Source organism: Toxotes jaculatrix, chromosome 3 (genome assembly GCF_017976425.1).
Source record: "Toxotes jaculatrix isolate fToxJac2 chromosome 3, fToxJac2.pri, whole genome shotgun sequence".
Classification (NCBI taxonomy): domain Eukaryota; kingdom Metazoa; phylum Chordata; class Actinopteri; family Toxotidae; genus Toxotes; species Toxotes jaculatrix.
This window is the reverse complement of record NC_054396.1, coordinates 28,394,904-28,408,804: the sequence shown is the minus strand read 5'-3', so window position 1 is coordinate 28,408,804 and position 13,901 is coordinate 28,394,904. Positions and strand designations below refer to the sequence as shown.

The following is a 13,901-nucleotide window of genomic DNA, read 5'->3' as shown; positions in this document are numbered from 1 at the left end:
ACGGGCGTATTGGGCGGCTTCGTGATAGGTCACTAAGAAACACGCCCACTCACTGGCCAGTGTGCGCCAACAGCCAGATACAGAAGACACGTGTACACACACACACACACACACACACACACAGGAGAAAACACTGAACGTCCAGCACATGCAGGGCTTTAACCGCCTTCAAGGAGATCAAGTGTTTGCTCACAGAAACAAGTACACACATACACATTCTGCGTTATAGGCGATACACACACACGCACACACAGCCCACTGTATGCCATTCGTGACTAGATGTCAGACACTTTAAGTAAGTTGAAGAACGTGTTGGTGGATTCTGGAGGAGTTTTTTTTTTTTTTTCAGCTGATTTCAGGGAAAAAAAAAAAAAAAACTTGCAGTTGAAAATGATGCGTTATTGATATACATATTTACGATGTCTGTTCATTTGTAAAGTGTATAAGGCACTGATGTGAACAAGTCCACTTAATGGGTCGCTGTGTTCCGACAGCTCGTGGGCAGTGCAGGATTCTCACACCACTACATGGTGTTTTGCTGCTACAGTACAGAAAATCATGTTCTGATAAGTCAGACGTGTCCAAACTGTTCCACAAAGGGCCGGTGTGGCTGCAGGTTTTTGTTCCAACCAAGCAGCAGCAGCACACCAGACTTGACTCATTTAATCAACTGATCTTCTTCAGACAGTTGATTGGTCACACTGTGTGCTCTTCATTGGTTGGAACAAAACCCTGCAGCCACACCGGCCCTTTGTGGAACAGTTTGGACACCACTGTGATAAGTGAATGTTGTGAAAGCGCTGAGAAATAAACAAACAAAATCAGAAAGACAAAAATAAACAAAAACAAAACAAATATAATGAAATTCATGCTTATAGTCAACACCAACCATGAATATAAATAAAACAACCTTTTGAGATGTTTATTCATTATCTTTTTTTTTTTTTATTATTAGTGTAGATTTGAGATGTAATGTCCCCTCGGGGACAGAAGTCAGATAAACAAAAGCAGTAATTCATTGATCATGTGCAGCTGATAGTGTTGAATGGATGTGCTGGTAAAACTTAAAAGAAAAGTACTGTATTGTAAGTACTGCAGCAGCGTGAGACACCCTGTAACAGAGTGTGTGTTATTTCTGAAATTCAACTTAAATTCTGTGGACGATGAATGCTTTGACTTGTCTACACATATCTAACAGTTCACAGATTGTACTGACTTACTGTACGAGAGACCACTAACATCAAAAAGAGACATTTATTTTACCAAACTTTCCACATAGATCATAGAAATGACAGAAAACAAGGCGGATCACAGACCTGCTCCCTAGTTAGCAAATTAAGGCAAATAATAAGGCATTACTGCACTCATGATATTAACCACAGAGAGCTGCAGTCAAACATCAGTAGAAGTAGATAACCATTATAATCACAAAGCATTTAGAGCTATGCTGAAAGCAAAGGAAACTCACGGTTCTTATCGGTTCTCCTTGGCTTTTACTGCAAACCCCAGATGAACCCAAAGCTTTTAGGGCACAATGTTCTTCAAGGTCTCATCATGTATTTCAGTCCGCTGGTTTACAAGTGGATCAAGATATGTTTCTGTAACTGTTGGTTGGATGTTCAGGGCACGTATAAGGAATGAGTGGGAAAATAAAAAGAATAAAACTAGAGTCAAAGAATAAAATGAATTCACTTAATTACTTTGGTCTGCAAGGTCTCACTTAATATTTGTGAATGTGAGCAACTTGCTCTTGAACCGAGAGGTCACAGAGCCGTTGCTTTGATTTCTGTTGTTAGTTATTTCAAAGTCTCTCCACTAACAAAGAGAAAATATTATTAACATATTCATTTTCTTTTAATAGAGGACAGTTTTAAATTTAAAGTAACGTTAACTTTTGGAACATTTTGAACCAGTTTCAGCCAGTGGCATACTCACTGTTATATTGTCCATCCCTGCTCTTATTAAATTGGCTGGTTTAAATGATTTAAAACACAATAGAAGAATAACTTTACATGACACCACAGCAGTTGCATGGAAAGTTTGGGGGGTATACTGTTACCTCCCTAATAGTGGAATTAAGTGAGATTGTTAGTTTATTCAATGCATTATGACAGAAGTGTTTGTTGATGTTTGAGCCATTTCACTGACAATAGCACATCACATGCACATAAAAAGCAACTCAAACTTTAGATTTTCAAGTTTCAGAGGTGTCGTGTGTCGGTTCAGTTTGGTTTAGAAAATACTGTGAGATTTCAGGAACAACAGTGTTATTCATCTACAGAATATGAAAGATATAGATTTCCGCTGAATGCTCACTGTGCTGTTAAATTACCTTGTTTCAGAAATCATCACGTCGGGCCACTTGTGGGAATAACTGCCCCTCCTTCTTAAAATGAAATGGTCCTGCCTGAGTCAGACTAAAACCAGTGGTGCATTAGCATGGTCCTCCATAAAGTCCAAAGTTTCGAGTTTATTACCAGGATGTTCCCCTTTAATGGCTGACAAAGTGTAAATGCCAGTGGTAACTTCCATTTATCTAAAACTCCCTGTGATTAATAACATATCCTGCTACAGAAAACAAACAACACTTCCTTTAGTCACACACTGCAGCAGCTTTTTCATTAGTCTGCTTCTTGTGATATATTTGCCCAAGGTTAATGACCACCTAAAGACAAATTAAATACAACATGGTCATAAAGTATTTCCTGACTTAACAAGTTGACGAGGATCGTCTGAACGCTTTATTAAACAAGTGGTCTGTATGCATGTAAAGAGTTTCTGGAGGCTGCAGAGGACAGACCAGTCTTGTCTTACAGATTTTGGCAAAATAAGGTTTTGAGCTGCATCTGAAGGACCCTGAAAATATAGCAAGTCTTATGGGCCTGTTATGACATAGGCAGTCTGGAAAACATTGGGTCCAGCCCCTGATTTGGACACAGTTGTGTGGTCCAGGTGATGTCTTAGCTGAGATGAAGCAAACTGCAGAACAAGACATGAAGTTTATTTAAGTTACTCTATAGCATTTGACATCGTTTCATTCTGTCAAAAGCAGCTGTGCTTTCCGTATGCAGTGAACAACAGAGTCATTTTCACAGTGAAACGCGGCATACTAATTATCACTCCCAGTATGTTCAGGTTCACAGCACATTTTTGACTTCTGGAGGCCGGTTTTAGGAGCTACATGCAGGACAAGACAGTAAAAATCTGCTTTATGGTGGTACTTCAGCGAGCTTTGGTGAATCTGCCAGTCGGTGTCAGATTCTAATAGCTTGCTGTCGTTTCTACCATCTGGTGTCTCAGTGGACCTAATACTGAAGGTAAAACTCAAAATAGCCGACGCAAAGTGGCCAGCAGATGGGAGTTATGACATGTGAACAGTAAATGGAAGAAGAAAAAAAATCATACGGATACAACAACACTCAAGGGACATCTCATCAGCAGTCAGACTACTACACCTACACTACAGTTACCATTATACATAGCCACTGTAGAAACCCCACTTGTTACTGAAGTGCTGAATGTCAGCCTCTCCCCACTGAATCATATCATCTGTCCTTGATTTGCTCAAATTGCTCTGGAGAAAGTAAAAAACTACCTTTCCTCTTTCTTTCTAACTCTAAACTCTTCCAACAAACAATTATACAGACTCAGAAATGTTTCCCCCCTGTAGTTACAGAGAAGTGAGAGTCAGCAACTGTCCCAGTTCTGCTGGATGTGGTTGTGGGTGAACGTGTGGTAATGTCACCACTGTCAGTGTGGTTTTACTGAATCATTTTAGGCGCTATGGCTGATCTGGTCTGGGTTTTTTTAAATAAATAAATATGAATGTGATTTCACTGTATGAGCTCCGGGATGACTGTCTGACGAGGGCAGGACCTTTGAAAAAAAAAATAAAATTCAAAACTAAAATGATTTTTTGAGGCTGATGTCATCCTGGTTTTCCAAGGAAAGAGATCAAATGGCTGTTCTTGTTAATGACTAACTGCGTAACTTTAGAATATCCAGGACAGAAATGAAAATCAATTTCAATTCACAGATCAGTCTCATATAAATCTATAAATGAAAAGTTTAAACAGTTCACTATACTATTTATCCATGTCAATAAATATATAATGACAAACAACATCCAGTAACATAAAACAATGACTTTAAAACATTACTGTAAATATGATTTGAACTCTGATCACTGCCATAAATGTCCAATACCATTCACCCATAGCACCAATACATGGCTGTGAATAACTCAGTCTCTGTTAAAAATAAATAAATAATAAGTGGTTAATTACAAACATGTTTTGTAATTGGATTCTGCAATGCATAAAACACAATGTTCTTCTGTGTTGAAGCCGCTGCATGTTATAAAGATATATAGTTCTTCCTACAAGCTGTTCTCACCATAAATCAACTCCCGCAATGTGTTTACTCTTGTAATGTATGTTTGTTTGTGTGTCTGTGATTGTATTTGAGAACTGCATGCGTATTTACACACAAATGCGCATCTCTGTGTTAATATACCTGTGTGTGTGTATGTGTGTGCGCGCTCATGTCTGTGTGTATGCTCGTTGGTGCGCGTGTGTTAAAACCCACGATAGGAAGCTGGCGAAGAAGCAGAAGGAGACTGCCAGCAGCTCCACTCAGCAGAGGGAGATGGGTCCGGTCACCACAGCCGATAAGAGCACCACTAAAGTCAGCACCCTGCACAAAGATGACCCCTTCTCCACCTCCAACCAGGACCTCAACGGATTCAGTAAGTCCAAAACCTCTGTGCTTCTGGCTTCAGTGAGCGTCCAAAATCTGCCAAGTATAGCTGGTACCATCATGAAGGGCCACTGGGCAATATGCTGTTCAAATCTAATCTCTAAGTACCGAACAACCAAGATAAAACACAGCAAACGTTGTGCTGTAAAAGGTTTGTATTATATGATAAATTTGACTCTAAGTTAACTTTTGTTTCACATAGTAAACTTTCTTTTGCCCTCGTCCGTACTCGAAAATATGCATATACTGTGTCTCTGTGCCATTAATCATTTTGTCAGATTCATTTATTCAAATAGTGGACATCTCATTTTATAATAAAACTCTCCATATGTTCCTCGTTCACCAGTATCAGCAGTGTGTTGTGCTGCTTCACTGGCCTCCATCTTACTTAGTGCTGCTGTAATCATTTTCAACTCTGGTCCCTGTTATTTTTTTCTGCTCTGTGATGCCTCAAACACACAAAAGTACATGCGTGCATATAGAATTGTGTTTTGCACGTATGCGTCTGTGTGTGTCTTTAACTGAAAGTCACCGTGCCTGCATGTGTGTGGCTACGTGGGTGTGTATTCCCATCTCTGTAAAACTGTGTGTGTGTCCGGGGTAATTAGACAGGACCTCTCAGAAGGACATTTTTCTCTTGAAAATGTCAGCCTGGCCTTTTGGGAGTGCTTGGCTGTTGAAAGCCAGGGGTGCTGGAGAGGGACTAAGTAGCAAGTTAATGCCGACCGTAATTGCCTGCACTCTTCCTCTAACTGTCCACGCTGCAATTCTGACGTACAATAATGTTTTTGCATTGGATACACTTAGGGCAGACCACTTTTATCTGGACCTTGGATGTACGATAAAGCTGCGATATTTAGCCTAAGACTTTTAAATTTTCTTTGGTTTCAAATAGGCTTGGATATTTATTTGGGAATTTACAACTTGTAAAAAATGAGCTTACTTTCCTCTTGACCTTGGATGTTAGACGAACCTTTACTATTTGAAACACTGTACATTTCTTCCCTTCCAATTAGACCTAACTACATTTTGGCTGAGTCTGTGAATAAAGGTTTCTGTGTTTGGAGGGTTTAGTAAAGAACAGGCTACTGTCTTCTGGGCCCAGTTGAACATCAGATAAGATCAGATTTGTTTTTTGTTTTTTTTTGTTTCCAGGCAAAGTGGATGAAACCTTGCCTTGGGCCAGTTTTGGCATTCAAATTGGTCTTCTTTACCTTGATTTTGGGCATATGTGAAATGAAGCTGGGATTTTCACAGACTGTCCTCCTCAAAACCTCTAATGGTGGTGGTAATTATTACGGAAGGAAAAGAGAAAGTCAGGTGACGCTGTATAAAGAGCAACAATATCTACACTGGGAGGAAGTCAGGCTGGATGGATGGGTCAACAAAATTCAGGACTTTGACATCGGAGAGCACTGTCCATTTCCTTATTTTTCTTTACTTATCTTAACGTAAACCAAGATCTTTTCCTAAATCTGACAACGGCGATACGGCTGCCACCTTAAGGTTGGACAAACAACCTATAAGGTTGTTCAGACTGTAGGGCTTTCAAAAGGAAACAGACTTCCCTCGTTTATCAATCAGCTTTTTAGACGTAAAAATATCGTCTTGGTCTTCAAAGGTTTCCCAGGGTTCCACATCTGCCATATAATCCAGAGGATATTACATGTACTTTTGTGACTTTTCATTAGTGTGTTGTTTGATATTTTTAGCAATTAGCTGTCACGTTCATCTAGTCTCTCTCTCTGACCGTCTCTCTTTCACAGTTGGTAACGTCTTCTCATGAACATTTGAGAAAGGAAAAGAAACAAAGCACACACACACACACGGTCACCAATCCAGGCTCAGTCCTAATGAGACAGAGAAAAACGCTGACACAAGGTGGGGGACCCAATAATATTTGTGCGGCTGGCCCCTCGCAGGGCAAATAACCTTTTTGTGTTATTGCATTCTCACCCAGACACCAGCTGTCTTCACAGGACATTGCTGTCAAAGCAGATTTCTTTTGGTATGCGGGTACAGTCCTCGCTATATTAAAGTTGAGCTTCTTTTTGTGGCTCATTAGCATACAGTGCCGGCGCGCCTGAGACGAGATGGATTTTATCGCAGAAGAGGAGAAAATATGTTGTGTTTGGGGGTATTAGGAGAGGGGAGGACAGGGGAGAGATGAGAGGAGAGGAGGAGGAAAGAGGACAATGGAGTGAGGTGAAGATAAAACTTAATTTATCTGCTGTAGGAGAGTAGAGCAAACAGAATATAAATAAAAGATCATTTTCACATCAGGAAATTTTTTATAAAGTTAATTTCTAAGACCTTAGTAAAATAATGAATAAACAGTTTAGCCAGATGTAGCTAGCAACTGTCCTACTAACAAACATGACATGTGAATGGTCGCTCGTACAGTACATGACCTCTGAAGCCTTTCTCTGCCCATCACTTCACAGAGAGAAAGACGGTTAATTTCAGTTACACTTCAGCTGCCATTAGAACAAGATCGCATGAAAGGATGCCATCCAGTGCTGCTTAGTGACGTACGTAGTTGTATTTTGTACCATAGGCGTGAAGAGGCGAATGCATTTACAACTTTTCAGCATCTTGCTAGAATACATCTCAAACCATCAGCTCCAGCTGCCTGAGAGAAATGGAAGGAAAGTGGACCTGAGCAGGTGAGACAACGAGGGAGGAGAGGATGGGAGTGGGGGGAGGAAACAAAGGAACTGGGAGAAAACGACAGAAGTGGCGAGGGAGATCATGTTATATGCTCAGTGAATATAAAGTGAAGTGGAGGAGAGATCACTTTAGCAGGAGAGATACGACTAAAGGCATCAGCTGGGACCATCGGGACTCTGACAGACACACAACTGTTGCATGCACACACAAAAAACACTAACATGCACGAGTATTAATTTGCTGCTGAAAACCTATAGATAAATGATGATCTCTTTAAGGTGACACACACACACAGACAGACACACAAACACACCGGCTAGCTGCAGGTCCTATAGATTAATGTGTGTAGGCTAGCTGTGATATCTATTGAGCAGGCTTAGCCAGCATATAATATGTCACAGTCAGTCGCCCAGCGATCTCCCTAGGTTTTATCTTATTGTGTGTGTATTTGTGTGTGTGCGCGCCTGTGTCTATCTTACATATCATTTATTTATAGACCTCTCGCAGTCTGTGCGTGTGTGTATTTGAAAGATAGAGTGTTTGTGCAGGGACGTAGAAGCCATCAGTCACTGTTTAAGAAAGCCAGTGCTGATGGTGAATCACATTTATAAGCTATATCCGCTCCGCTCCACTCTAACTGTCCTGTATGTTCTCTGTTTTGTTCTGATGACCTTTTTCCAACGGTGGCCAATTTTTAACTGACAATACACTGTTTTCCTCCTGCAGCTCTGACCCTGTCACACTGAACACACGTGCTGTATGTCATTTTAACAAACGAGCACTGGTGTCATTTCTTCTCGAGTCGTTTCTTCCCACGTTCACAAGAAACCGCTGTTTGGAATCTGGAATCGGTACTTTTCAGTGTTGAATTTGTCAAATGATTCTTAATGTTGTCAGCTTGATACTGTAAAATGCTTATAGTTCATTCTGTACTCTAATGCCTGTCTCATGCTCTGTTCCCCTCCAGTGGTTTATTCCATTTTGTTTTTAACTGTCATTCTTCATCCAAGCCACAAAAGCAGTTGTATGTATTGACCAACAATGAAAACATGTCAGATCTGAGTGCACACTCACTGAGATGGAAACACTTTTATGGTTCAAAATTCAATACTGGTAGCATTGATGGTGCCATTAGTGTTACAGGATTGCTCTTCGTGCTGTTGAATATGGAGTATTGATCGGCCTTTGTCTATGTTTTCATTGTTAATTGTGTCCGATGATGATTGATTGCTGTTTTTTTTTAGTTGAGGCCACTGACCTGTCTGTCTTCTCTCCTCTCTCCTCTGGTTTCTCTCTGTTGTCCTTCACCTGATCTGTTCTTTACCTTCTTCCTCTTCTATCATTATTTCATCTTCAACTTCCCCTGTCCTTTTCATTTTATTGTTTTTTCTTTTTCTGTTCCCCTAACTTCTCCTCACCTCCTGCGTCCTCCTTTCTTTTCCCTTCTCACATCCTCTGTTCTCATCTTTCCCGTTCTCTCTCCTGTTACTCTCATTTTCTCTCCATTCACCTCTTTTTCTCCCCCGTTACCTGTCTCCCACACTTCCTTCCTTTCACCTAACCTCTCCCTCTCCCCCCACATTTTCTTTTCCCCCCATTTTCACATCCATCCACATTTTTCCTCTTTTTCCTCTTGTGTCCTTGTCCTCTAATTCACCTCTTTTACATCTCACCTTCCTACTGTCTCCTCCCCCAGCCTCCCCCTCTACCTGCTCCTTCTCTGTGCAGGGAAGCAAGACACTGCAGAGCAAATCCCTGCTGAATTCCTACTACTCAGGTATGCACTTTAAGACACACACACACACATTCACACACACGCATCATTTTTGTAGATGCTTCAGGCGTTGATTCAGTTGCTGTAGACAGTGTGGAGTTGCCTGCAGCTGTAATTGCAACTGGACAAACTATCTTTATGAGTGACACTGTAAAAAATTGAGAAATTGTTTTTGTTTAAAGTTGCCTGTTGAAGTTGATCAGATGATTTTTTTGAATACTTTCCAAGTAGAGTTTCAAAGATATTTCGACTGGAAGAAAATGCAATGCAGCTCCTTTTATAATTGTTCAGTTATTTTTCAGGTTATCACTTGGACAAATGTCCGTGGTCCTTAGCTCTCTGCACAGCAGGAAAGCCAAAGCAAAACTCTTCTATTTCTGTCCTGCTTGTGTTTCTAAACACAAGGGACCGATTTACGGTCAATATTACAGGAGATTGCACTTCCTCACTGAGGCATAAGGACAGATCAAAGTGTTTTTAAGGATAACAAAGTGCCTTACAGCCAGTATTATAACCATGTTAGTCGCAGTCATCACTGTTTCTGAGTGATTTGACTTCATGCTTCCCTCTGTGTGTCGTGTTGACTCCATGTGCAGTGTCCAAAGAGCCAGTTCCAGCCACAACTTCTATAGGTGAGTAAAACTGTTTATCTCTCTTTAATTTCCTAATGGATCGTCTCTTCTATACTTCTGTTTGTTTGTTTATATCTCGATCAGTTTTTATTTTATGTCGGTGGACTCTCCAACAATGTCTTATTCAACAATGGACAGAGGTAGCGTCTGTGTCCACACATACCCCCTCTGTTGCCTGGAGAAGCAGCATGCGGGCATAGGGCTGATGATCACACACTTTCCAGCACCACATTGAGAAAAATTCCTCAGTAGTATTTAGAAAAGTGGAATGTGGGGTAGAGGTACACAGCTGTGAACCATGGATGGGTTTTGGACCAGAACAGTCCAGTGAAAATTTACATTGCCTCATATAACCACACATCTGGGCTGCTCTGGATCCGGATTTTGATCTGTAAGAAGCAGAGGGATATGGGCAGTGTTGTAAGGACCTAGTGTGACATGGTGGTGGAGGACACATGGTCACATGTCCGCCACGCTGTCCAGGGAAATTTATAATGGCCCTATGTCCTATTGCATTTCTCCAACTCAAATTGGGTTGGACTCTCAGTCCAGCCTCCCTCGTAGTTAACCTGTGGTTGATCACATGATCAATGAGCATCGCTCTAATCCCATCAGAGACAGCTCCTTCCTTCTCTTCTCCGCTTGTCCTCGATCTTGTGTGAATGTAAGTCATGTACTAAATTGCAGTGTGTGTGTGTGTGTGTGTGTGTGTGTGTGTGTGTGTGTGCGCGTGTGTGTCGATGTGTGAGCATGAGAGACAACTAAATCAAAATCAGAAATTCAAGGCAGAGTCTCACACACATTCAGGTGGCACCTACAATGTGAGAAACACATACAGAGGGCAATGTACTTCACGTGCAATCAATAGGCACACACACACACACACACAGTGTACACATGGACAGAATGAAATGTCAAAACCATTTTCCAGTACCTTCTTTCTGTCTTTTTCTCTTCATTTTTTCTCCCTCTCTCTCCTTCTGTTGGCCAGATTGACCAGTTCGTTGCCAAGAAGATTGGCTCTGGCCTCTGCCAAAGTGTGACGTGTGTGAGAATGTGTGTGTGTGTGTGTGCCCAATACATAGATGCTTCCCACAGTCTCAAACACACACACACACACACACACACACACACACACACACACACACACACACACACACACACACACACAGAGGTATAAGTACCATCGTGACATTTGTCTGCTGGTTTCCTTTAACGGGAGTGTTTCTGTTTTATGTGATAATACCTATCAGCCAGCTGCTAGCTTGTCATTTTCCTACCACACCTCCACTCATCCATCCTCTTCTCTTTTCCTCCTTTCTTTTTCTGTACTGCCCTTTCTTTTTCCTCTCTCTGTCATCATATCTACCATCACATCATCCTCTCTCCCTCCTTTTCTGCTCTCTTTTCTTCTTCTTTGTTTCCTCCATTTGTTCTTTTCAACAGTTATTACTTTACTCTCATTTTGTTGGTACATAAATGCAACCAGATCTAAATGCTTAATATTATTATTATTTTTTTTGCCATTTGTTTTCTTTAGTAACTTCTCCCCTTGTCTTTTCTTCTCATCGTACATATTCTTTGCTTATGATCAGATTTGCTCTTATTCTTCCTTCGCTTCTACTTCATGGCATCCCATCCATTCCTCTGACTTTAACCTTTCTCAGTCCCATTCTCCTCTCCGCTCCTCCCCTCTTTTCTCCTCCCCTCTTCTCTCCTGGTAGGAGAAACCAGCTGAATAATTGTTATACCTGCTGAGCCCATGTGTCAGCTTCCCAGGAAACAGACAGCCTGAGAAGAAGACATCCAGAGAAAGACAGAGAAAGAAACCACCGCAATAGGCTCCCACTTTGCGTCTTATCTGTCCTAGAAGAAAAAAAAAACTGACCAAAGAAAAGTGGAGAGTGGTCAAAAGGAAAGGAGGAGTGAAATGAATGGACAAACATAAACATCATTTCTCACAGTATTGCAGCCTCACATATTTAAGCTGATTTGCGGCGATGTACACAACTTGTCACACAGATTTTTGTGCCAGTCGCTGATGCAAATCAATGCACGATGAAGCAGAATGCAAAAAATCGCTTGAGCGATTTGTGCAATGGCACAATTTTGCTGTCATACATCTTTACAGACTGACATTAGCATTTTGTTGAACCATCTGTTTTCCCTACAATTAGACAGAAAGACGAGAGACGTGAAACAAAACTAAATCTGGTATTTGCAACAAACATAAAATATAGAAAACAGAGATGAACTCACAAATGCAACAGTAAAACTGAGAGAAATGGAAGAATTAGTTTCATTTTTCGTCCATTGTTCTGGATTGTACATCTATTTACCATTGTTTCTTCTGTTAATCCATCTCTTGACCCCTGCTCTGTCCCTCAGTCCCCACCCACCCATCTCTTCATCATGCCTTTATCCCTTCCTTCTTTCTTTCACCACAGTCGTCTGTCCAGTCACTCATTCTTCACTCTTTTCTTCCTCTATCTGTCCAGCCATGTTTAGTCATTTCTTTCTGCTTTTTTTTTTGCCTCTGTCCATTCATCGTATGTGTCTCCAGATTCTGCCTCTCCATCTTCCCTCCTTTATCGTCAGCTCTTAACTTCATTCGATGTCTACATCTTTTTCATCTTTTCTACTTTAAGTGATTCAGTTGTCCCTCCTTCCATCTGTCATACCACCCATTCACCCAGTTGTGAATACAGTACCTCACTCCCTCTCTAAACCCTCCTTTATTCTCCTTTTTATTCTTCTTTTCATCCTCTCATCTGTCCTTGCCTCCATCCATCTTGTCATCCGTCCATATACATTATCATAGCAGCAGCTATATGCAGTTTGCACATCATGTTGAACATCGCAATGATTTTATTGATTGAAACAGTAAATTAGTGAACGAAGGACCCACAAATTGACCACCAAGCATCTTATCATCATCATCAGTCATCATCATCATCATCATTATCATTATCCAAGGCCAAAGAAAAAGAGACAGAGGAGTAGAATACCAATATACAGTAAAATGGAAAAGAGAGGAAGAGGCGGGATGAAGGGAAAAGTGTGCTGGAGGGAGAAAAATGAGTGAAGTAAATGAAAATGAAAACAGAGAAACATTTGCTTAACAGCATATTTTGTTTTTACTATCTGTGTTAGTTTGTTTGCTAGTTTAATCCAAGCTGAGATGTACTGCTGATATGTTCAAGATGTTTTCATTCGACCAAAAACACTTCTTGAATATGAAAATGGCTGATAGAACTGAAATTCACTGGAGAGATTCTAACTGTATCGGTAAGACCACTCCGTCTTCATAATTTCTTAGATGAATGTGAGCACATTTCATTAATTGTATTGCTTTAATAATTTTCAGTCTAGCACAGCAATACCCCAGCTACCTGTCTAATCAGACAGAGACCACACTTAGTTGATTTTCTTTATAAAAATGCCCATAAATTTAAAGAATAAACAAAACAGCACCTGTTTTGCCTCAAGACAGGAAAACAAATGAAACGAGTCCCGTAGGCTGAGAAAACTTCTAACAAAACATATATTCAGGTAGAAAAAAAGACACAAAACTAACAGACAGCGCTAATGATTATAAGGTTCTGTGATAAAAGACAAATACTGCACAGAAATGTGGCCACCATAGACAATGCTGTCAAAATCATTTTCATCTGACCGTCGATATTTTATGCTCATGATTAAAAAAAGAAAAGATCATTGTGCCCTACACATTATCTCTTCAGTACTTTGATTTCCATTGAGACCATTAGGGTGTTCGTTTTATCTGAGGTGGCCTCCAAAGGTAGCTGGAATTCGTCATTCACATCACACGTTCCAATGCCTTCCTGGCCTTTGAAAATGGATAATGGTACCAAGAGCCTGAATGGTGCTGGTGAAGATCGTTTTTCAATAGCTTGAAGAGAGAAGGAGAGCCGAGAGAGAGGTGCAGAGAGAGAGAGAAGGAAGTTATTACGACGACAGGGAAAGAGACATACAGATTGAGGGATCAAAGACAGAGAGAAGGAGCTTGGGTAAATCCAGTATGCAATGCATCAGGGTTTAGCTCT

General features: G+C 40.7%; 1 protein-coding gene across 1 annotated transcript in view; it reads left to right on the top strand.

Moving 5' to 3' along the window:
* ptprt (protein tyrosine phosphatase receptor type T) overlaps positions 1-13,901 on the top strand; it is a 216,002-nt gene that overhangs the window by 131,672 nt on the left and 70,429 nt on the right. The window contains exons 14-15 of the mRNA XM_041033529.1: positions 4,593-4,747; positions 4,808-4,810. Coding sequence (XP_040889463.1) covers positions 4,593-4,747; positions 4,808-4,810 — 158 coding nt within the window. The remainder of the gene's footprint in view (positions 1-4,592; positions 4,748-4,807; positions 4,811-13,901) is intronic.